General features: G+C 43.1%; 1 protein-coding gene across 1 annotated transcript; it reads right to left on the bottom strand.

The window, feature by feature from the left end:
• Window positions 1–270: 270 nt before the first annotated feature.
• On the bottom strand, window positions 271–25159 carry dlec1 (DLEC1 cilia and flagella associated protein). Its single transcript, XM_036521421.1, has 38 exons — window positions 25025–25159; window positions 24623–24763; window positions 24209–24365; window positions 22654–22764; window positions 22361–22557; window positions 21711–21899; window positions 19679–19780; window positions 19277–19364; window positions 18272–18445; window positions 17803–17939; window positions 17250–17342; window positions 16791–16881; window positions 16364–16526; window positions 15480–15672; window positions 14600–14676; window positions 13913–14075; window positions 13561–13654; window positions 12742–12872; window positions 12374–12532; window positions 11384–11514; window positions 10718–10871; window positions 10190–10300; window positions 9549–9667; window positions 9198–9395; window positions 8441–8508; window positions 8162–8313; window positions 7607–7722; window positions 7408–7478; window positions 6254–6471; window positions 5843–5983; window positions 5592–5714; window positions 5174–5268; window positions 4979–5075; window positions 4168–4362; window positions 3770–3931; window positions 2629–2782; window positions 1148–1250; window positions 271–529 (listed from the first exon to the last, which is right to left on the bottom strand). Exons 1-38 carry the CDS (start codon window positions 25139–25141, stop codon window positions 403–405), a joined length of 5112 nt encoding a protein of 1703 aa, XP_036377314.1. The 5' UTR covers window positions 25142–25159; the 3' UTR covers window positions 271–402.
• Window positions 25160–25531: the final 372 nt, after the last annotated feature.

The following is a 25531-nucleotide window of genomic DNA, read 5'->3' as shown; positions in this document are numbered from 1 at the left end:
TGTGTTGGTAGAATTAGGTGGTTGTGTCAGGGCCAGACAGCACATTTCTTTCTTGGTACATCACAATGTGAAAATGGAGTCTTTTTCTGGTATCTAATTTCAGCACATTATGAGCAATGGTGTATTTCATTAAAGAGAAAATTTAAAAAAACATTTTTGAAAATGAAGGTTTGTTATTCTTTACTAAGGCTGCCTTTTCTACGACCACATCAAAATCATGTCTGTTCTTCATGTCCAGTGCATATATAGTGACTGTCGTAGGGCCTCAACAGCTCAACAGAACAGGAAACTGGAGGAAGCCTCAGACTGCACTGAGTCGGAGGTTTTCACCCAGAGTAGCTGTAGTCATCCAAAGTGCTAGAGCTGTTTGTCTGCTTGCCAGGTCTGTCTTGCACTGCACTTCTACTCATCAGCCAGCAGCGACACATATCTCTCATCGAAGGAGCCCTTCCCCTGGACCAGCAGTTGGATTGGTGGCTCTCCCAGAATCCCTTGCACTCTGATGGTGGCTCTAGACTCACCTTGGTCACTGCAGGAAGCCCATTCAAGTTACCATCATTACAAAACAAGGCTGTGCATATACAGTGCAGAAAATAAATGTCATTGTGGACTCTATTTGTACCTATTAATACAAAAATGAAGTGATTGACCATAATAAAAGAGACTGCAAGGGAGGCCAAGAATTTTTTATATATATATATATATATATATATATATATATATATATGTATATATATTAAAAGTTTTAATTAAGGTCACTGAGAGAGCTCTTTTTGTAAGTTCCAGAAATGCAGGGTTTCCATTCTATAGAACATGTGGTCCAATATTCTGGGGATTTGTAATAGAAAGATGTGGCAGGTTGAAGGAGTACGCATCATCCTCTGCTACCAGTGCTTCAGCAGTCATGGTACGCCAGGAAACCACACAGATGCATAGTCAAAGGGTAAACATTTATGCATTGTGAGCAGCAATAATTTATTTATAATACAGTGGTATCTTTGGAAATGTGGAATAATTTGAAATTTGTGGGTTGTTCTTTTTTGCAGTATAATCTGGACAGAAGGTACATGTCTTGTGGTATCTTTGGTAAGGTCTTCCACGCTAGCTTGTAGCTGCAAAGTACTGTCTTAAGCAGTGTTTTGCATACCTGGGTATGAAGCTGATCTGCAGAGGCTGTCTACAGGAGCCAACACGATGTTCCAGAACTCCAGAGCCAGGAGTCACTCTGAATGGACTGGTCTCTCCGTCTACTGTTACGAAGGCAGGGTTGGAAAATATGTAGTCACTATTTAAAGGTCAGCATTCTCCTAAAGGCCTGTTTACAGAAGATTGAGAGCAGGAAACAAATTTTCTTTGTTTGGTTTCAATGCATGCACTGACATAAAGGACGGTGTGAATGGTAGACAAGGTGGGTGGATTCAAGGGCAATTTATTTACATTTACATTTATTCATTTGGCAGACACTCCAAATGACTTACATAGGTTATAGTTCTTTTTACAGTGTTATCCATTTATACAGCTGGATATTACTGAGACAATTGTGGGTGAAGTACCTTGCCCAAGGGTACAGCAACGTCCCAGCAGGGATCAAACCGGCAACCTTTCAGTTACGAGTTCTGCTCCTTAACCACTATGCTATACTGCCACCCAATTTATTTCAAATACCTAGAGGAGAGGCAACTCAGACTGTAGACCTTTGAACTTTGAACATAATTTTTTGTGATGCCAGTTATTGGTTGCTCACCAGGTAGGTCTCCTGTACCATGTTGCTGAAGATGCCTAGTCATTTCCCATTTTCCGCTGATGACCAGTATAAATATCTGAGCACAAACTGGCAAAATCAAAATGAAACATCCACCCACTACCAGAAGAGGAGAAAAGTTAAGAGGGGTGGGTATCTGCTGGTTTGTGCACACCATTCCACGGCAATAAAAAGTAATAAGTCCTGTTTAAATACTGATTTATTTTAAACTTGAAAATAGTACTATTGGGGGGAACTCCTTCTGCTTGCTTCAAAAGGATTCATCACCCTTTTTAGATCTGTCATCAAATAAAATTTAGAAATATTTTCCCTGGTGTTCATCCATTTTCAGCTCAGCTCATAATATTTGTATGTAGTACAAAGAGAACTCTGATTAAGGAAAAGCAGCTATACTATATACAAGGTTCTAATTAGCAACTGGAGAGTACATCAAAGACATGGGGTAGTCTATGTGCCAGGAAAATGAAGTAAATTGGACTTCAAACTGCATTTACAATAACAGAAGGCAGTGTTTCATTCCACATAATTCATATTTCATTCATCACAAATTGATCCCAAGTGGGTGCGTATATAATACAGATTTTTTCCTTTAAAAGTGTTATAATTACACCTATTGCCTTTGAGTTATGGACAAACATATAAATGTTTAAATTTTTATGTTTAAATGTTTTAACAAAGCACAGCTTGCCTCCAGATATAGCAATTTCAAAAGTGATACTACTTATTCCAAAGATGTGAACGCAATTGCATGGGAACTTTCTCTTCGGCAGGAATTGCTATATGCTATTGAAACTATTAATAAAAATTTGTATACATACTGCTAGGATCGCATTGGATGCAACGTGGATGCAGTTGTGACTCATTACCTACAAATGCTGTCCAGTGGCTGCAGGACCCTCCTCGGTTGCAGAGAAAGACTTCTTTGATGTGGGTCTGTCCCACATAGCAGGTGCCAAAGTCCATGGTGTCATCAGAGAGGTACAAGGTAGGCAGGGAAAGGTGGGCCATGAGGGGCACCATCTTAAGAAGAGACAAGGAGGCAAGAGGGAAGACTCTGAAGATTCTAACTTAGGCACATTACTTTCTAGTATACATATCTACACACACCCATACACACACACACATATATTGAGGGTGGACAAAATAATGTAAACACCAAATGAAGGACTCATATTTTGAAGTAACTAAATGCAATTAAAAAAGAGTCTACATATGTGTTTCATCTTAATGTCAGTGCTAATTTCCCATATGTTTCTGCTATAAAAAAAAATAATAATAAAATCAAAACTTAAATATGTGAGTTTTTAAAGCAACATGAGAGACTTAACGGATTTTGAAAGAGGTCAAGTAGTTGATACCTGAATCGTAGGTGCCTGAGTCACAGAAAAGGCAAAATTATTTAATGTGTCAAGGGGAACAGTGTCAAAAAGCATGACGGCATACACCAAACAAGGAAAAACTCCATCAGGTAAGAGTGGTCACAACTCGAAGCTTGAAGCAGACAGGGAACTGAATCTACTCCTCTGTGACTGTACTTCATGAGCTTCACAAGACTGATATTTGTGGCAGGGCTGCCATTTGCAGACTACTTGCAACCAAGGCAACAACGCAACCTGGTATAATAAGCACAAACCCTGTACTTCTAAGGTTTGGAAGAAAGTAATATCATTTTTTACTGTTTTTTTCCCGACATCTGGGAAGATTCATGTTTGGAGAAGGCCATATTGCCTATTCCATGTTAAACATGGTGGTGGATCTGTTAATGGTACTGGCAGCCAGATTTTGGGGTCTGACTATTGCTCTGCGTGGTAAAATTATGGTCAAGAAATACAAGGCCATTTTGGATGACCCGGATTAAAACTAGTCTGAAGGCAAAGCACAGCCCAACTCCAAATATTAATATACGACATTCACAACATTTTGTCTACTTTCTGTACACATATATGTATACACGCATGCTATTCATGATAACTGAAAAGTCAAACAGTAATGCTAGACCCCACTCACCTGCACGCTGTTGTTGCTGTACTCTATTGACAGGTTCTGCTGGAACTGAAGCTTCCTCTCCCCCGTGTCAGTGTGGATCAGCTGCACTGTGGACGGGAGCTGCTCAGATGCCTGGCTCTGATAGGTCAGCAGGGAGGGGGAGTTGTGGAAGGCCACTTTCACCTGTCAGTAGCAATGAAAATTCCATGTGTGGCAATGAGGAACATCACAGGAGACGGCCTCCGCAGATGGAGAGGCAAATGTACAGATGAGCGGGGTAAGGAAAAGCATGATAAAAACAGGAAAAATGAATCCTGTCAAGTAAAAGGAGGGGAATAGAGGAGATGAGGAATCAGATGGAAAGGCGGATGAAGACATGGGTGGGGGGGATAAGAAGACACGTGGACGTGACTCTGGACCTGCAGATTGTGCTGTGGCCGGAGGATCAAGGACTGGGGCTCCTCAGGGTGGTGACTGGAGCTCCCGGTCCTGCCTCTGTTCTGAGGAAGCAGGATGGAGAACGGGGGCTGGGTGCTGAGCTTGAAGTACAGGCGCATCTGAGTGGTGTTCTTCAGCTGGAAGTTCCGTGTCCGTACGGACTCCCTCAATGTCTGCTAGCAGAGGAGTGAAAGTTTGTAAACAGCAGTCAGAACAATGACAAATTCACTGCACTAACAGGAGTTTGGCTAAAGTAGCATCAACATCACCTCTACCAAAAAAACCAAAAGTCTGACTGAGTGAAATGAAACGCAAAAGCAAACAGAGAAAGGGAACTTTAGGTCAAAGACTCTTACAGTGAGTTAAACCGAGCTGTAACAGAATGAAGAAATGATAGAAACAACAGGAGAAATAATTCATATATCAGCTACATCATCTGCCTAAAATGATCCTGTCTATTTCTTTACAAAATTCTTTGAATGCATTTTAAATACTCTGAATGTAAACTTCCACAAGTCAGTTGCGCTCACCTTTTATTCATATAACAAAAGGCATATAAAATTTGAAAAAGTGACCAAAAAAGGTCAGGCATAGATAGACCTGCTATTGCAGGTCAGAACTGTATACACTATTGTTAGCATGAAAACCCATTTAATGACATTGCTGCATTTAAGCAGATGCCACATTTGATTTCAAATTCCTGGTCTGTCTTAACCTTGTTCTAACCTGCTCTGCTGTTCGTACCAACAGAAGGCTGATGTCCCTCGCTTTTAATGGTAGCATTCTACTCACCTCGTTGTGTGAGTCCCTCACTTTGCATTGTATTAAATCGCTGGCAATGGCGCAGAACTCAAGCGCATCCTCTTCCTCTTCCATTTGTACTGATAGGCTACAAAGGAAAGTGTGTGTTGTAAACTGAGTATGATACTTAGAAAACTTGCTGGCTGGGTACATGGGTGAATGTGCGTGTCACCATGGGTAACTCACAGTGCAGGCTTCACTGAGGCCTGAAGGTCCAGTCTCAAGGGCTCCAGCTCAAAGCCCTGTGCTCTCTCAACCTTCCCAGGAATACAGGAGGCCGCCTAACACAACACAAGGTGCAAGTGACGCAAGCGGTGGATAGTGTCAACAAAGACACTGGGGAACACAGTGTAACACAGTGGTAAGGAGCAGTGCTCATAACAGAAAGTTGCAAGTTCGATTCCCTGCTGGGGCACTGATGCTGTACCCTTGATATTGGTACTTAACCCAGAACTGCCTCAATAAATATCCAGCTGTACACATGCATAACATGTAAAAATTCTAACCTGTGTAAGTCACTCTGGGTGACAGCATATGTTAAAATGACAATAATATTGGTAATAATTATGAATTACTGGAAGGAAACAACACATTTATCACTCACCTTGCAGTCCAGGCTCATGAAGCCTAAGGCAAAGCCAAAACACATGGGGTCACTGGTGGGCCCTGAAAACGTCAATGGTGTGAATGACACATGGATCGTAGAGCTGCCCCCTGCTGGAACCACCTGTAATAAAGAAAAGTCCAGTCAAAAAAGACAATGAAATGTAGATGTGAAAGACATTTGTTTTCCTTTACAATATTAGAAAGTGAAAATTCCCATTTATTTAGTTTAGTAGGGAAGGAGATATGTACTATCTGCTGTGGAGTGATGCAGTATGGGTAGTCAGAGACATTGCCCTCGTGAGGCCTGAGGTGTACAGAGATAAGCTTCCTTAATGGAGTGAGTGGATGAGTAATCCCCGTCTCTTCCTCATCCTCATCCTCCTCTTGCTGCTCTGTTACTCCCTCTGGGCACTGTGGACACCGAGGAAAATGAATTTAACTTGATGAAAATGCTATGATGACTTCAGGGACACAATATGTTAGAAAAAAAAAAACAAATATTGGCAATAAAACATTTCAATGAATAAATAACCACTAAAAACTTGATTCCACTGCACCATTATGACTGTTGCTGTAATTATGCTTCACATGTTTGAAAATACTGTATTGATAGATAGTGTGTTTTGAGCATGCACATATTAAGGAGCTTTGTATACTCACACATTCACTCCTGAGGGAGGAGCTTGTTCTTGAGGAGCAAGGGGTGTGGCTCCAGTCCCAACTGGGAGTGGCGCTCTGGCTGGAGCCAAGCCTACCCCTGAGGACCTCGTTCCCATCGGCGTCCTTCAGGGGAAAGGCCTCCCCGTACCACACCACCAGGTCCACCAACTTCCTGTCTCCCTTCTCCTGATTGTAGGTCTCCCAGTCCATGCGGATGTCTGCCACACAACAGCAAGACATGTCACGGTACATGACACATCTAACTGATTCTCAGTGACTCTTCAATGACTCTCTCACAAGACCACACAGCCTGGAATGGCTATTACCCATTACTGTCAAATCAGCGGGCACTATTGTTGCCAGCATAAGGTTCTTAGAGAGGATGCATAAAAATACATAATCTTATTTACAGTAGCACATCGTTACAATTTGACCATCTGTAATGTGGATTTGTATGCCACTGTGCTGCCTATTATCCAGTATCCATGAAACTGAGGGGGCAGTTTCACCCGTACTAGGTTCAGGCTACTTTGCTGTCACAGTGGGGTGTCGGTCAGGACACAGGAGTCAGGTTCCGGGTTCAGTTGTTTATTGGGGGTTTTGAATGGATGGATGCAAGGGTTTGTGGTGTATGTGTGTGTGGTTCCTTTGGCACAGACGCACACAACAACAGCACAAGGTTTTGTCCCCAAAGGCTTAGTCTCTCCAGTTCTTCACCTCCCAGATATTGTTACGGTACTGAGGTGGGGGAGGTCACTACCACCTTTATCTTGTCCCGTATCCCCGGCCCTATTGAGGCCCTGATTGGTGGCCAAAGGATACGGGCAGGTCCGAGGGCAAATGGTGACCTGGGGGCCGTCCTTGGGGGTGCGCCTGTGCCTCAAGTTCCCTGTGGGGGTCCTGCTGATAAGGGGAGCAGCAGGACCGGTTTGGCCAGGTTTCAGCTGAGTTGTAAACAAGTGCCTGTGAGAGGTGGGGGTGGTGCGCAAACAAAGACAAAGACAGAAACAGACACATGTGGCCCTTTTCTACAATCCATCATTGCTACCTGCTATTACCTGGGCTGCAGAGCCTCTGAAAGCTGAGAAATGAACTGTGACTGCAAAGAGACATGAGGTGAGAAAGCATGTTCAGTTTAGTAAGAGGGTTCTTACTGTATGGGCTTGTGTTGTTTAGACGAAGTGACCGTGAGACTGTATCTCCACCAGAGACATGCGCACCAAACCTGTGGAGCCAAAAACCATCAACGTCATGTCTATACCATTCACTCAGTGGTGATCATTCACAATTTGGCATGTGAGCTCCACCTAAACAAGCACTGCTGAATGAAGTCCCTATGTGAACGCAGCACACCGTATGATCGGCCCCTGGGTCTGGGCCTCCAGCTGTGGTCCCATCATCTGAAAGTAGATGGGACAGCCCCTCACTGACATCTTTATGGGGATGGCCTCTGGCTCCAGATCCCCCACCTATGGCACAGAGAGAGGACTGGTCAGAATCATGCCCTATACAAATTCTTGTCAAGTTCTCAGAGTAACACAGGTCCTGCAGATTGGCATTGATCTTTGGTATGTTTGAATTAATTTTAAATGAATGGATACATGTGTCAGTTAGACATTACATTACATTATTGACATTTTGCAGATGCTCTTATCCAGAGCAACTTACACCAGTAACAGTTTGTTTTTACAATGTTATCCATTTATACAGCTGGATATTTACTGAGGCAATTGTGAGTTAAGTACCTTTCCCAAGGGTACAACAGCAGTGCTCAAGTGGGGAATCGAACCGGCAACCTTTCGGTCACAGGTCTATGCTACACTGCCAGTTAGAGAAAGCCTCTTTCAGAGAACAGGGATGGCAACCTAAATACAAACGTTTAGATGCATCAAATGCACTAAAACCTACTTTACATATGAGATGATCCCTGTAATCTCCCCACATGTTGGTAAATGCAGTGATGTCCACAGTCTGTGTCTCAAAGGGCCCCAGTGTCCCAGCGGCTGGCTGGACAAAGAATGCAGCACCTTTTCCATGGGCCAGCAGGCTATTCACAAAGTCTGTCACCAAGACATTGTGGTCAAAGCTCACACCTAATGTAGTGAAGAATGTCAAACCTGACAACAACAAAAAATGAATTGTAATTTTATTTAACAGGAACAAAAATGCTTTGGAAAACATGCTCACCCTGGTGTTCTTTCTCCTCTGCCTTCTTTACTTGCATGGGATGTAGCTGTCTTCGCAAACATGAGGCTCTGAAACAAAATTATGTGCAGACAAATACATTCTCTAATTCAAAGCAATATATATTAATTTTTATTCAATGGAAATGCTCTTAAAATAGCCTTGTGAATCTAAACTGTACTGCTCACACCTTCCCACAAGAGGGTGTAGTCACCTCATTTTGACTGAGCAAAGAGAGTGTTTTATGCGAATGCAAATCTCCATTCCAATAATTCTTTTGTAAATGTGTTCTCAGTTCTCAGAAATCCTCAGATTCTCAGTTCTCAGGTCCATTTCTTGGTGAGGTTACACCAGTATAAATAACAAAGGATTGACAGATGCAGTAAATCATGATGTGTGTAAACCCCCCCCAAAAAAGCTTAAAGAATGTCTTCAAAATCAGAGCCAAAGAAAGAGGCATTTCATCAAATTCTGTTGGGATGTGACATGCCTATAATGTTACCAATTTGGGTCATTAAAAAATTCTGTCTCTTGTCATGGTTAGAGCAGCGTTTCCCAACCCTGCTCCTGAAGGCACACCGTCCTGCATATCTTCTATCTATCCCTGCTCTACCTACCTGACTGAACTCATCAGTGGCACTTTTGATTAGCTGAGCACACCTGATTTAGTCAAGCAGGAAGGATACATAGAAGATATGCAGGACAGTGTGCCTCCAGGAGCAGGGTTGGGAAACACGGGGCTAGAGGAAAGAAGCAGTACTGGTGTCTGGAGTCAGCGCCCCCTGGTGGAGTTGGTGTTGTAGGGCGTCCCGTGAAGTATTCCGCCTCCAAGTGGAACGGGGCAGGGATGGCTGTGTGATTGGTTATCATCAGCTGCTTGGTGACTGCTTTCCTTAAAACCACATCACTTCCAAAGTCCAGCACCAGTGCTGAGCTGTCCTGACTGTCTGCAGTGGGGCTATGGAGAACACATGTGCCAAGGGACATAAGAGATAGCAGAGACACACAGTTAACACAGCTAACATACACAACATACACATGAAATACGTAAACATAAATTGGGTCTTGCGTGTTTCTTCATGGGCTCTCTGGAACTGTGGGTAAAACATACCAGTCAGGAGGTAGAGAGTAGGAAACATGAAGGCCCTTGGCCTTGGCAGAGAAGCCCAGAACAAGAGGCTCCTGCATCCCTTTCACCTCACAGATCGCTGCTACCTCTGTCAGCTCTACCTACAGAGAGAGAAAGAGAGAGAGAAGGTAAGAGGGAAAGGGAAACAGAGAGAGAGAGAGGTAGGAGCTGCTCAAGTTCAGGAAACATGAACGGAGCCAAGGCTTAATCAACACTGCTGGCTTTTCTGAAGCTGCTTCACTTTATGTCCACTGCAGACACTGGAGCTCCAGTCCAGTGGCACACCTCACTCATTCACACTGCGGGCCTCTCCACCCCAGGCTGGATCAGTTAGAGCAAATACAATGGCATGCCACATAACATCACATTACTTTTACTGTTTGGCCCTCTTTTCTTAACCCTTCATTCACTTGATGCATGATTAAACACTTCTACATAACAGAAAACAACGACAAAATATTGCCACTAGATCCCCTTTTCAACAGTTTATCTGGATGATTTAAGATGGCATCAAAGGTGCTGGTGCAAGCTGAAGCTCTAATGCTAAATGTTACAGTACTCTATAGTATAACATTATAAATGTGTCACAATGGCTGCCCCTTATGTTTCGTGCAGATACGTACATCGGTGTGAGCTGTGAACTCCACCCCAACCTCCATCTGAGCGTTGGGGCCCAGAGTGCCTGTGGGAGGAGAAAAGCAGGCAGAGCAGAGGGAGGCCTGTTTGCCCTGGAGCTGTAAGGAAGACAGAAACCAGAACAGCAGCAGACTGTTTCAGAGTATAGGAGTGATGGTTGATGAGTCAGTTCTGGACTAAGGAACCTACACACTGGTATACAGCATCGGTTTGAACTTGTTTGTGTGTGTGTGTGTGTGTGTGTGTGTGTGTGTAAATATACTGTATATGGTCCAAATCTTTATGGACAAAAAACCCACTGCTCTTCTGAGACAACCAGTGCAAACAAAGGAATCATAATCTGAGCTGGTTTAAGATGGTGTGATGTCTCAACGTGTGACCAAATGTATGTCGGTTCAGCGTTCAGAATGGGCATTGTGGCTTCAGCTCTAGGCAAGGTGCTGCTTTACGTGTCTGGATGGGAAGTGCTGTGGGCTGCTTGGACCTGGCTACAGTATGATGACGCAAGGCCAAACCTTGCCCCAGGAGAAGTGTGCTGGAAGGAGGGTCTGGTTGAAGAGGGTCACAGTTCCTCTCGCCGACACCCCCACGTACAGCTCAGGGAACGCCAGCTCACAGCTCAGGAGGCAGACCGATGGAGACTGCACGTCCGCCTGCACAGACAGGTGGCTGTGGACAGAGGTTCAGACAGAGTTCTGTCACCTCCAGCACTCCCTCCCTTTCGCACGACGTGACTTCAGAGGACCACAGCAGCAGGCTGTCCACAAGCACGTGCCCCATCTTTGAACCTAAAACGGCTCGTTCAAATTCCAGAGTGCATAACAGTCATGGTCAACACCAGAGCTGCTAAATCGTGTGGAGGAAATTGCACAATAAATCTGTCTGAGGAGATTTTCCTATGATATTCCAGAGTGTAATTGTGGAACCAGGCTGCAGAGTTTGGAGGTCATTGCTGTTGATAAAATACCAGCTACAGCTTTCTCATTTGTACGAGTGAAAGTAATGTGAAGGAATGGATAAATGCCGGTATGAAAAACGCATGCATTCCTCTCGTGAATAGAGAAAATGACGTTACTGATGAGCTGTTTTGCGTCTTCGTGGATTTTTGGTTAAAAGTTGAACGCTGAGGATGCATTTCATTTCGTGAACTGGTGCATGAGCAACAGGGAGCACTTCCTCACCATCCAGTCCCGTTCTCAACCGCCAGCTCCAGGATGGTCTCAAAGTGCCGGCAGGCCACGGGTCTGAAGAGCACATCCACGCTGCAGGAGGCCAGAGGGGGCAGCACTCCCCTGTGGGGCTCAATGCTGATCTGTCAGGGCAGACATGCAGCACACACATCCTCACTGAATGGCCAGCTCAGTGGACTACAGCATTTAGCCACAGTCAAATCAGTAACAAACTTCGGGGCAGTATTACTTTTTGAAGCATCTTACAGAAAAAGTGAGCTTAATTTCAGTTTGGAAAAAAAAAGGTAGAAAAAGTATTTCAGTGCTGTCCTTAATTTTGCTATTGATTTTTATAAATACCATAACATCACGGCAATTAAATGCATTGTAGCTGATTGAGTCAGCCGCTCTGAATTGCAGTAGAGTGTGTTAGAGCGAGGCTGAGAGGGACTGAGGTCAAAGCAGAGTGAATGCCTGCTGTATTCATTTGAAATTAAGGTCATTTTCCACATATTCAAAGACCTTCCCCATTTCTACATTGTTTTCTTAATGGATTATAGATGAAAGAAGAGACACTCTTGTAGGTACATTTCAAAGTTACAAGATTAAGGTTGTGAATTAAAAGTTGGAACTCCATCTTTACTAAAGGTTACACAGTTAATGGTGACACTGAAGTAGATGTTTGCCTATCCTGAAAGATAATTCACACTCAGAGCTAGAAAGAGTAGACTACATTAAAGCCGCAATTAGATTGTTACATTAGTTTAGCATTCTTTTACAAATGAGGATGTGTTGATGCTGTGGCCTTTCTGTAAATGTAAAGAGTTTAAATTGATTTAAAATGCAGGAATGAATGAGCTGGATTTGTGGCTATAGAAGATGAACTTAGCTGTGAGGCAGCTGAATCCCATAGATCTCATATTGATACTATTCATATTAATGTCAATGTTGTAACAGATATCACTGACGGACAGTGTTATGTTTCCAATTCCAGAGCAGTACCTGCATTTCATTGTTGTCCCGGCCTTCTGGCTGCTCCTGGAAGATCCAAGAGGCCTCCAGCTGGGTGTTGTTGGTGATCTGGATGCTAGACTGGGCCTGGTCTCCCAGCTTCATCAGGCCCAGGTCCAGACTGGGAACACTGATGCTCAGCTTGGGGCCCTGGATCAGAATCACAAAGTCAGAGGCGAACAGAGACAAAATCCCCACCAATCAACAGCAGTGATAACTAACATGCATTAAATTAAGTGCAGCAAAATATATGAAACACTGCCTTGCCATACTTTTCTGCTTTGTGACTTCACTGTTTGAGCAGCTATTGCACTGAGCAGGGGTAAGAGTGCCTCAATACTGACACCTCCTTCCCTCACCTTGAAAGTGGCCTCCACGGCCAGGGCAACGGGTTGGCAGTGGTACTGGATGTGGCACAGCAGGCTGGTCACAAACGGACCAGGCTTCCCTCCTGTCAGCACCAGCTCCAGATCACAACACTCGTTCATCTCTGAAACACAATCACACCAGTCACTTGCACTTAAACTCTCCTCTGCTCCATTGGTGTAACCAGCAAAACACTTACTATCGGTCATTAGAAAACATACTTTAATATTTGCACACTTTGATTGGCAGTCTAGTACAACTCCTTTGGCACATATATAGTACCGGTGAAAAGTTTGGACACACCTGATTAAGATAATGGGAAACATGCATTCAAAGACATTTTGATCTAAGTCTAGACTTACGCTTAAATTCTTGAAGTTTGTTTCTTAGACAAATATAAATCGTGGAGTTGATGCCTATCTATAAATATTTTTTAGCTATTTTATGGCTACTTTGAAGAATCTAAAATATAGGTTTTGGTCACTGCATAATTCAATTTGTGTTATATCATAGTTTTGATGTTTTTACTATCATTCTAAAATGTGTAAAATATTAAAACTTCAGAAAAAAAACCCTCCTGTGAGTAGGTGTGTCAAAACCTTTGACTGGCACTGTATCTGGTTTATTTAATTTACAGTCTCAGGACTTATAATTTCAGAAAGATACATTCTGCATGGTTCCTAACATGCACTGTGACATCAGTCAAAATTAACCTAACATGTTATTCTGTGCTTTTTTGTTAGGCACATCATTACATTGTTACATTGTTATGCCACGAATAAGAAAGAAACACCACTGGCACAGATTCTTACCTATTTCACCCACAGGGGGCTCCACTTCCATTATGTGACAGTTGCACAGCCTGTCCCATTGAAACTGGATGCAAGATTTGCTGTTGTTCCACATCTTCAGATGAGGAGTGAAACATATTACGGGCAAGGCCATGTAATTAAACATTTTACATAAATCTACATAAGGACAGGTAATTCACCACCCATTGTGAATGACAAAAAGTGATGTTGTGAAACTCCATGTGGGTAGTGAGGTGTGTGAATCTTACATATGCCATGAGAAAGTATTTCCATATTTAATGCTTGGTAACGTCTGCTGCACTACCAAGGCTGTGCTCAGTCATAGAAGTTTTGAATAATGATGATAACCCACCTTGAAACGTTTCCTGATGGCTGTCCCAATAAAGGTCTCCCCAGGGAAGTGAATGGCATAGGGTTCCAGCAGGACCTTGTAGGGCTCAGTTGACCCCTTTACCTCAATCTCCATTACAATGACATCATTCACGTTAGTGGCCACCTCTAGGTGTTGAGGTGTACTATATAAAAAACAGGATACAAAAAATGTGCAAATTAGTAGGTCAGCACTTACATTGCCATCTTAACAAAAGATGTCCTGGTAATAAGAGACCATTTACATTTACTGCTTAAATTTGGCAATACTGTGAAGGGCATTAAGCGATTCAAACACCAGCATCTCTAGAATGAGCAACAGAAATGTCAGGCCAGAGCAATGAATGCATTAATCAAGACATTACATCAAAATGCCCTTTTAGCTATTTCAAGGCATACAGCTGCTGATTTGGGCCGCTATTCTCTCCTAACAGTGCTGACAAATTATTTGAGCATTCAAATCCAGAACATCAGCACAGCATATTTTCAAAGTCATGTTTTGTTAGATCAATAACTTTCAATCTGGTCTTGTTCTTTGGTTAGATCCAGTTACATGAACCCAAAAAGGTTTCTACTATATCCACAGATGCAGGTAGTTGTTCTGTTTGGGCCAGTGAGAGAAATATATTCCGCAGATCTATGTACTGTTCTGTACTTATGAGAGTATTACCCTTTATCATCGGGTTCTTTGGGAGGATCTGGGATGTCCCTCACAACCAGGTGACACACACTATGGTACTCCTTCAACTGAAACAAACAGAGCAAGACATTCATTTTTACAAGGAACACATTCTGTGAAATGAAATGCAATTTCAAGGACCTCTGGAGAGGTCTTCTCCAGCATAAAAACTATATCCAGAGCCAGTAATCACTACTCCATTGTCAATGCTCTCTTTGGTCATTTAGTTCTTGATACTAACTTCATTTAGTTGAGTGCCATTGTCCTAATGCCACACATTATTGCTCTGTTTCTGCTGTGGTTGGTATGAAACCATCTGGGAAACCACAGTCTAACCACCCCCTGGACTCCTGTTACATTATTGCTCCTGCAAAAAAACATCAACTATTTTTCTTTTTTTTTTTTTAAAAATTTGGAACGTTTGTTGCTTTTTCCCCACTCCTCTCAGAAATTTCAAAAGCCCGGTTGTCATTGATGCCCTGAAGCTACGACACGCACCAACAATCCAGAAGGGTGAGACTAACTCGTGCTCTCTTCCGTCAGCGGGGGCACCGTTTGAGCTACGAGACAAGCCTCTGGGCGACCTACGCCACCACTATATACCCAGTGGAAGGAAGTGTGTGTAGAACCAGTGGCTGACATCACATGTTCTGTTTCACCCTACGGGGCAGCTACTACGACACAACTGGGCATTCCAAAATGGGAGAAAAATCTGGAAAAATCATTTGGCAGACCAAATTAAAAAAGACCCATGAATCCAGGCCCCATTCAGGGACCTACACACATCTATACATTGCTGTGATTGCAGAGATTTTGGTAAAGATGAGGTCCATTCAGCAGATCCCTATCAGAGTGAGTAAGCCCTGAGTACCTCAAGGGGGCAGTAGCTCAGCAGGAACTCGTGATCTTGGTGGGGGGCGAGCGAGCCGACTTGCGGGCTGATGTCAAACACACCCTCCGTAGCCAACTGGTACTGGATGTGGGCAGGATCTTGCTCTTCCTCAAGCAGAGGATCCTGCAGGTTGGGCTTCATGATCTGCCAATGGAACGGCAGCTCCAGGTGACTAAATCAAAGCCATGGAGCAGGAAAGACACTGTGTCATTAGATTTTCAAAACAGTGCATCAGTGTAATAAAAGGATAGAAAGCTGCACACTGAAGAACTTGTTTGCTTCATTTAATATGACAATTCAAGCACATTGTTTCAGTCTTGTAGGGCATTCTTGTGACCAAACACACATGCCTGTTCTTAAAACTAATGCTAAATAAATATATAGGTTTTATTTCTGTTCCAGTTGTATGGTTAAAATAGGCCTTTCCTCAAGGGGCACTGAAGTACCACCGCGCATCATTTGTTAATAAATTAATAAAACAATAAAACAGTGTGGCCATAAAACCATGTCCTAATTATACAACCACAATTCTAAATGTTGTAATTATATTAACAAACCATGCTGTCATGCAAGAATTTCTTTGTTTCTGCCAAGTTGTCAAAAATGAACTATAACTGCATCTTTAAATATTGCCTAAATTAAGAGAGGAATGAAAAACATGTGAACTATGAGCCTTAAGCCATTCAATTATGGAAGTATTTGGCACCACTTTCAACAAGAAAATGTGTTTTTTTTTTTGCTTAATTCAATTTGGCAAGTAACAGTGCTGCTTGTTAGAGGAAACATGGCTTAATTGTAGCAAACATGGCTGGGAGAGAGTGCTGTGCTTGGGAGGGTCAGGCGCTAAAATGGCAGGGCATTACGCATTGTTCCTTATGACCAGTGTCTTCTGAAGCAGAAAATGGGGGTTGGCACTGCCGAAGCGGATGAAATGCTCAGCCGTCAGGTCACACAGCTCCCCCAGGGCTGGCCGGTCCTCCCCACCAGTCACAGACACCAACTCCAAGGCAATCAGCTGCCCTGTACCTGAGTGAGGGTCCACACAGGACTGTCAACATCCTGTCCTAACACCGAGCATCCTAAACTTCCTAAGGGGAAGTCAACTTCATATCCTTACTGAAAGAGTGGAACACCTCCTGTCCTGACAAACAGCCACACACACCAGCAGGTGATTTTGTATTTAGACAGACTTTCTTGTAGCATGTTTATTTAATGACAGGAAACAGTGAACAGTCTGAGACAACTAGCCCAAAAAGCAGATATAGTTCTAATGGGCAGAAAACCCTTAACCTTGAATGGTGATGTCCTTCACTTGGCAGTTGTCACACACTATGGTGAAGACCTGAGAGCAGCTTCCAGGAGCGGTGGGGAAGAAGGCAACCTAAGGGAGGTGTAAAAGAGGTGTAAACACTTACACAGGCACACTTACAATAGATGATTTCTCTGGTAAATATCACAGGTTCCCCTGCCCTATATGTTATTTTGCATTTTTATTAAAACAGACTCTTTTATGTACAGTTACGAAGCATGTTAAGAATTACAAAATGAAACTCAAGGAAATTACTGGGCTGGATGTACCAAGTATGCATGGTGCTTGCAAGACAAAGACCAGAGTTGCCAAAGAATTCCATCTATTACCCCAAGTTACCCCAACTTACCCCACGTTCCAGGCCTTAGAAACAAAAAAGATAAAAATATATATACATGAAAGACGTGTTAGTAGCAAAATAGAATTTTTAAGTGGCACACCTCCACCATGGTGGCCTGACCAGGGAGCAGGTCAAAAAGGCAGGGGCTGACACCAAACGGAGGCTGCTCAGCAAAGCTGCCAGTGACCACTGACTGTGAGGGGAAAAATACCACATATTAGCAAGGGACAATCCAGATCTCCCAGAATGCAAACACAGCTGAGCAGATTTCCCTCCTCGTGACTTGAAATACTTGACTATAGCATATCACTATGCCAAGCCAAAATAAATTATTGCATTGCACAATTGTGGAACTGGAAATTGAGCTATACTCCTAATTAATGATGGTACGGTAGAGGAAACCGCAGGGTAGCTGAAGTAGGACATGCAGACTCTACTGAGTGATGGGAATCTAATTTAGAATGTGTCAGCAAGTCTTCCAAGTTTATGTCTACAAGATTTGTGGTTTGAGGTGCCAAGTAAAAAAATGACATTCAATTCAACCTATTGCAGAGACGCACATAATGTAAAATGCGTCGTCCAGGAAGGGAATTATGGGACATGTCTCCACACAGCAGGTCCTCGGTGGATTTAGACAGACACGAGGACTTTACCCGCAAGTTGGAGGCTGGCCACAGTCTCTTTGGCATAATACAGAAGGTCCCATCACTGAGGCCCTCGTTCTGGCACAGGAACTCCACGATCTTCACCCCACCCACCAGACAATAACCACAGTCCAGCACACTGGGTACTGGGGACACAGTGGGGATCAATGGCAGCATGTGTCCTTGTTAAACTGTTACTGAATTATTACAAACTAGGTCAATAGTCTTTCTGCCCATGACATTCACCTCTTGGCATTCAGGATTTATTCAGGAACACAACCGTTCATTTTCAACAAGCATGTGCCCAAAAGATAATCAGTGTGAATAATGTGTATATTGATTATATTTATATGAACTGATCTGTATAAATGTACGGGCAGCAGCAAATACAATGACACCCAGTCTCTTCACGAAGTTAAGTAATGAAACTGGGTTTTCAAATTGAGTTGACGACTGTGATATGCATTGGGAGACTCACGGGTCAGGATGGGAGGGGGTCGCCGAGCCTCGATGGGCACAACGAGGGGATATGGGGCCTGAGTCTCCACCAGGATGAAGTCCTCAAAGTCAGCCAGCGAGTCTGGGGCAAAGCGGATTGTGTACTGGCAGCTCATGCCAGGGGCGACAGTACCCCCTTCACCTGGGAACTTACCTAGAGAAACGGCACACGCATCACCACGCACACTCACTCCACACCTAATATAAATCAGTGTGTGTGTAACGGGCTGGTGCTCACAATACAAGGCTCAACAGGCAAAGTTTCACGATCTGTTTCACAGAGACATTGATGGAAGATGCAATTCAGAGTTAAAGTAAAAGTAGCCCATATTGTCTAAGGACTTCAACTCCCATCAGCACCATTGCGATATGCGCTCAGTGACTCTTCCTGCTGTACAACAACAGATGGCACTACCTCAACATGTCAGCATTTATTCTGACAAAGTATTTCTTGGCCCATAATGGCCTAGTACACATAAGGCATACCAAGGCACATCCCAAGGAAACACCACACCCCTACGGGTATCATCACATACTCTGAATGCAGAACAATTATCTTTGTACAGAGTGTCCCAGGAAACAGGGACAAGAATTTTTAATGACTGATTCATGTCTAAATTGACGTTCTGAGCTCTAGCCCGTTGCATTCTTTTTACCTGTGGAAAAGACGCCTTTTGAAAATGGAAATTGCTTAGCAAAGCCTTGTAAAGTTCAAATCACTTTGAGTGGGCCAAATCTTCAAAGAAGACAAGAGAACATGTTTAAACGTATATTACCAATGGTCAATAAAAGCTAACACTGACACATAGTTATTATTATTGATTTAAATGTATTTTCTTTAATACACATAAACACACCTACAGTAATACACATCATCTTGTCCATATTCTGGTGCCGCTGTCGCCCACCTGGACAGCAGTGGACGATCCCTGAAATGACTGTCGTTTTTTTTAATGGGGCAGACATGTGGCAGACAGAGACTCACCCAGACCGATGGAGAAGTTTGGTGTTGTAGGGGGGATGACACGGGCATGGCGGCTGGTGGCAGTCATGTTCCTCAGCTCCACCGTGGTCTACAGCAGGGGACAGTCCAGATACTCAACACAATAGAGCACAGGGTAGTCAAAGGGACACCAGTGACAAAATGCAGTTTCCTCTGCAAATATGCACACTGTAGAAAGCGTGCTATAGATGATGGAGGTTATTATCCTGAATTAATTGGTCCAACAGAAATTGTGATGGAGCTAATCTCACCAGGCTGACAGATATGGCAATGTGATTTCTATGCTAAATAACATGCAGTCAAATGGAAATTAGATCCTAGGACTGCATCGTTCTCATGATTGCATGACCATGAGTAATACTGACGAAAGGAAGCAGCCCGTACCTCATAAACTTGTCCCACTCTGTAGTCTGTAAAGAAGACAATGGGAGGATTAGCCAGAAAGACTGGGACTGGCTCCTCTGGGCTGCTGTTGGAAAAGAAAGGCTTCTGTATTTTGCATTCTGTACCATTGGCCATACAGCAGAGTAAAGACAAGAGTGTTTTATATCACACAACAATAACCTATCAAAATATTCTGCCCTGCTAACACTAACTAAATCAAAGTTAAGATACATTGTTGTAGTGGTTCATTTGTTGTGGCAGCAGCGTGACCCCATTTTTATACGTATACACGCATATGGGAATATACGGGGATGACCTTATCTCTTTATTTTGAACCTCAAGAGACTTTCTGGATGAATAAAGGTTGAAATAAATAAATAGATAAATAGATAAATATGACATAAATGTAACAAGACTAACTGTAACAGACTAACTGTAACAGCGACTAATTAAGTAACTGATTCCCAAGTGGAGTGCTGTCATTGTGCTCGTACAGGTACCTAGTATTTTCAGTAACTATCCACCTATTTAATGATAGTCATCCTGAAGAAAGGCATCTGTACAGCATTTCATGCAAATGCCTTTCTTTCCTTTCTGAGAAGTATACTGCAGTATACTGTTGGTACATATCTTGACATTATTAATACTAAACCTGAAATGAATGAATTCCTGATAATGAAAATCTGGAAATACAAGCATGAATTCATGGTGTGGTTCAGTATGGCAATCAGCTTGAAGAGGGTGTCACTAGCCTCTCATCACACACAGGCACATCAGTGTCATCCACGCTGAAAAACACCCTAGCGAATGGAATACGGATGAGGACACTAGACCCCAGACAGTGGACACAGCACTCTCTTTCTGTTGTGGAAACAAAAGTGACTTCTTGTTCCCTCCACTTAGAATGTAAAGCACAAAATTGGATAAGGACATATGCTAAACCACAACACAACAAAACACGTCAAACATGACATGTTTGCTGTAGCTGCATACTGCTGAAGAGACAACCGTGCTGTTGACAAGCAGAGGGGTTTGTCTGACTCTGGTAAAAGCAGCCCAGGTGTATGGTGCCAGCTATTCAGTGTTTACCTCCAGTCCATAATGAACTCAAGTCAGTCCCTTTGTACCGGACTTATCTTGTTACAGGAAGTAATCTGATAATGTAATTGGCTTTTTCAGAAGAGCCTTTTGTTGTTTGTATGGGCCAAATGGGAATAATCATATAGACAAATCAACAGTGTATTGTATAGAGTTAATGTGTTCTCTCAATGAGAGAGCACAGTCAGATGGTCTTGTGATTTCTTTGGCTCAATTCCATGTGAGATGTACTGTCAGTGTCAAACTGCCTAGTAAATACGTGAAGCTGGGCATGGAGTGATTTAGATTATTCAATGAAAAGATTCAGTGTTTGTGCACCCCGACAGCTAACAGCATGCTTGGCAAAACACTATGTACAAGAGCGAGTCTGGGGTCAAAACATTCACCTTATTCGGACCATTCAGGGACAAAGATGCTGCAATAAATTTGTTACAGCTTTTTTGCACATGTATTTTACAGATCCTGAAGCAGCACAACAGAATGAGATTGGCAGAGGTCAAAAGTATAGATAACAGGCTTGAGTGAATGATATTGTACTTCAGCGGTTCCTCAAAGAAAGAATTGTGGTGCATAAGGAACATGGCTTCAGTGATTGTAACATCCGGAGAGAATCTGTAGTGTGCTGAATATTATCACAGTAGTAGATGCTAGAATTCACTCCGCTGAGAGGACAGAGTCAATACAACATCTTGTCTGTGGTGGATTTTTACATAATGAAAGGCATTTACAAAATTACACTAATTGGCAAAATATGTCCATATTTAAGTAAGTACCATTTAACATTAATTATTAAGAACTGTCTTTTGATGCTGTTTTCCCAGACAATTAATTTAGTCTTGTTTTATACATGTAACACAACAAAAAAATGCTTGTGAGACAAAGTGACGGCGACAGGGGCAAACCTCTCCTCCAGAATCACCCTCCCTCCCTGCACCAGCCTCTCAGCCCTCTTCGGGGGCAGGATGAGGGACTTCCCTCCGCGGTGGGCATGTGGGGGCAGGAAGCGGGGGTTGCGCAGGAAGTTGTGTCGCTCCTTTAGCTTTAGCAGCGCGGCCCTCTCCTCAGCCCTGCGGCTCTCGCTGAGGCCCCCCATCCACGTTGGCCTGCAGTCCTGGCTGGGCTTCTGAGACAGAGGCAGGCACACGAACAGCCAGGAGAAGCGTTACAGAATTACCTACACATATTCCTGCATACATTACACTGCAATTTCCAGAGCACTCCTAAAATACAGTTGGGTTAAAACTATTTATTGACATTCATCACAGAAGCATTCCTATTATCTAATATTCTAATAGTGTATTAGAGGCAACAGAAACATTGTAAACATTGAAATGTTCAGAGGAGAAACAAAGGTCCTGTCTTGCTGTCTCATTAGAGATCCTATGACATAATAATAATAATAATACTAGTAATACTACTACTACTACTAATAATAATAATAATGCCATCTTAAATGTTATGTAGTAATTCCATTTAAAATAAAAATAAAAAAATACCAAAGTTTACTAGTTTCAGAACTACCAGAGAATACGAGCATGAGCACAGCATTGACAAAACACTATTGTTGACAGCTAAATGACTCACCCCATTGGGCTTGTTTTGGGACAAGGTGCTTGACTCTGGAGTTGAGGGGAGCATAAGGGTCTCCTCTGAATCCTTCAGCATGCTCTGCGCCATCCTGTCAGGGGGTGGAATTTCAGTGTACCCATCGTCCTGAGGCAGTCTGTTGATATGCTTATCGAAGCAAACTGTTGTTTTGGCAAACCCTGGTGTCAGTTTTCCTACAAGAAACCAGACAAGATTACCAAGGTCGTTTCAATGAAATGTGAAGGCATTATCTCCTCAGACCTGCTAGAGATTCACCAACTGCACAGTACCTCTGGGTGGTTTAATGAGCGGAGCCTCTTCTGTAATGTAATCCTCTGGACAAATCAAGTTATTGCTTTTAAGGAGACTGTTGTCCACACACCACTTAAAAGTTGATTTTACTGGGAAAACACAAAATACCAATCATTTATAGGTATTCAGAATTACCAACACATACAGTATGTATGGGAGATACACTATATGGCCAAAAGTATGTGGACACCTGACCATCACACCTATATGAGTTTATTGGACGTCCCATTCCAAAACCATGGGCATTAATATGGAATTGCTACCCCCCCCCCCCCCCGTCCCCTTTGCAGCTATAACAGCCTCCACTCTTCTGGGAAGGCTTTCCACAAGATTTTGGAGTGTGTCTGTGGGAATTTGTGCCCATTCAGCCAAAAGAGCATTTGTGAGGTGAGCCACTGATGTTGGATGAGAACGCTTGGCTCGCAATCGGCGTTCTAATTCATCCCAAAGGTGTTCAATGGGGTTGAGGTCAGGGCTCTGAGCAGGCCACTGGAGTTCCTCCACACCAAACTCGTCAAACCACGTCTTTATGGACGTTGCTCTGTGGATAGGGGCACAGTCATGCTGGAACAGGAAAGGGCCTTCCCTAAACTGTTGCCATAAAGTTGGAAGCATACAATTGTCTAAAATGTCTTTGTATGCTGTAGCATTAATGTTACCCTTCACTGGAACTAAGGGGCCTAGCCCAAACCTTGAAAAAGACCATTATCCCTCCTCCACCAAACTTTACAGTACTGTGCATTCCGGTAGGTAGCGCTCTCCTGGCATCCGTGAAACCCAGATTCGTCCATCAGACTGCCAGATAGTGAAGCGTGATTCATCACTCCAGTGAACGCGTTTCCACTGCTCCAGAGTCTAGTGACAGCGTGCTTTGCATCACTCTAGCCGCCGCTTGGCATTACGCGTAGTGATGTTGGACTTGTGTGCAGCTCTTCGGCCATGGAAACCCATTTCATGAAGCTTCTGACGCACAGTTCTTGTACTGGTTTTGCAGCCAGAGACAGTTTGGAACTCTGTAGTGAGTGATTCAACGGAGGATAGGCGGTATTTACTTGATACGCGCTCCAGCACTCGGCGTGGCTGAGCTGTTGTTGCTCCTAGATGCTTCCACTTGACAATAATAGCACTTACAGTTGACCGAGGCAGATCTAGCAGGGCAGAAATTTCGTGAACTGACTTGTGGCAAAGATGGCATCCTATGACAGTGCCACGTTTAAAGTCACTGAGCTCTCCAGTACGACCCATTCTACTTCCAAGGTTTGTCTATGGAGATTGCATGGCTATGTGCTTGATTTTATGCACCTGTTAACAACTGGTGTGGCTGAAACACCTGAACTCAATAATTAGGAGAGGTGTCCACATACCTTTGGCCATATAGTGTATAAGTGAAATGGGAGATACAGTACAAGTGGAATGCTACAGGTTATGTTTAATTTGGTTTATCATGGATCCTTCAAATGTTTTACAAAAGAGAAACAAAGAAAAAGAAAACAAAACTAATAATGCTAGCAGGGTGGGGGCAGAGGGGTGTACCTGGAGGTAGGCCCAGCTGATGGTAGGCGTCTCCCACTTCCTCTACTATATTGTTGTAAACCCGCTCCTCTTTAGCTGAGGCTTGGAGCCGGGCCTTAAGGATGTGCTTCTCGAGCATATCAGCCTCATTCATCCGCCGGTTATACTCCAAATGGATCTGCAAATGGGATAAGACTAGAGGATGCCTTCAAAATGCCCAGAGGGGTGCAAAAACCCTCTCTGTATCCTAAACTGACCTGCAAGTAAACACATGCCAGATTATTGACAACTAGAGCCTAATGCTGCTGAATTGCACCTAAATGCCAACTACAGAGCCTCTAACCCCACCATTTCTGTTTTAATGCATTCCTTACACAATTTTGAGAGGCAAAAAAAGAGAAAACTACTGCAGCATGTCTTATATAAAAACACCACCTGTTGAAGTTCCTCCACGTATCTGTCATGGTAACTGTTGCCTCCCCTTCTTGACTTTGTGAGATTAGCCACTGTGTCTTTTCCAATAACCTCTGCTGTGTATAGGTCTTTGAAGATGCTGGCCAGCACATGAGAAATATCCTGACAGAGGGAAAATACACAAAGAGAAGAGGAACAGCCACTTTGTCATTTTATCACTCTGTCACAACTAGCTATAGCCTATACATAGTTATGATCACTGTCATCTCATTATCCCGGTGGTATTTATTTTTTGGACTGACCCTTCACAGTCCACGATCATTGTAAGTATTACCACGCAATTTCGTGGACCGTGCAACCGAATACTGAACGTGTTAGCTGGTCATTTAGCGTTCCATTCCACTTTCGACTTACTGCACCTACCTGTGTTTTCTCTGAAGCAGGTCTGTGTCTGTTCATGACCGGATCAAACGCATTTTGAGTTGGTGATTCGGATTCTTGGTTTAACATGGTGGCACTTTCAGCAGTTGCCAGCTCCATGAAGTGCAAGTCAGCGCAAGAGCGTAAAACGTATGCTTTCACCTAAAGATAAAAATGCAAGATTTAATTTAATAAGTGCATTTTTATTTGTGTCTTGTATTAATCAAAAACGACACGTTGTTTTTCGTTGCCCGGTCGGACATTTTTGTGTACAAATCGTAACCATAGCAATCCGGAGGGTAGCCTCTTAAAGGCGCAGTTTTTATTTATAAACACGTGTGATCAACAAGAGAATCCATTTAAAATGTCATTAACAAGAAACAGCCCATTACATATATCAGGTGTAATACAATATAACTCTTATATACAGTTGTTTTATGCTGTATAGTTTTAATAGCTGTGTTTTTTTTCCCATAAACAGTCATTTGAACGAAACGACAAACAAGATAG

This window comes from Megalops cyprinoides, chromosome 2 (genome assembly GCF_013368585.1).
Source record: "Megalops cyprinoides isolate fMegCyp1 chromosome 2, fMegCyp1.pri, whole genome shotgun sequence".
NCBI lineage: Eukaryota > Metazoa > Chordata > Actinopteri > Elopiformes > Megalopidae > Megalops > Megalops cyprinoides.
This window is presented reverse-complemented; position numbering and strand designations above follow the sequence as displayed.

Bases quoted from the DNA above. Each gene is read 5' to 3' on its own strand.
- dlec1 (XM_036521421.1), bottom strand. From the start codon at position 25,141: ATGGAGCTGGCAACTGCTGAAAGTGCCACCATGTTAAACCAAGAATCC. The intron at 10,872-11,383 runs GTGAGGAAGTGC...CTCTGTCCACAG, and splicing joins GTTGAGAACGGGACTGGATG to CCACCTGTCTGTGCAGGCGG. The intron at 5,984-6,253 runs GTGAGTATACAA...GGAGTAACAGAG, and splicing joins CCTCCCTCAGGAGTGAATGT to CAGCAAGAGGAGGATGAGGA.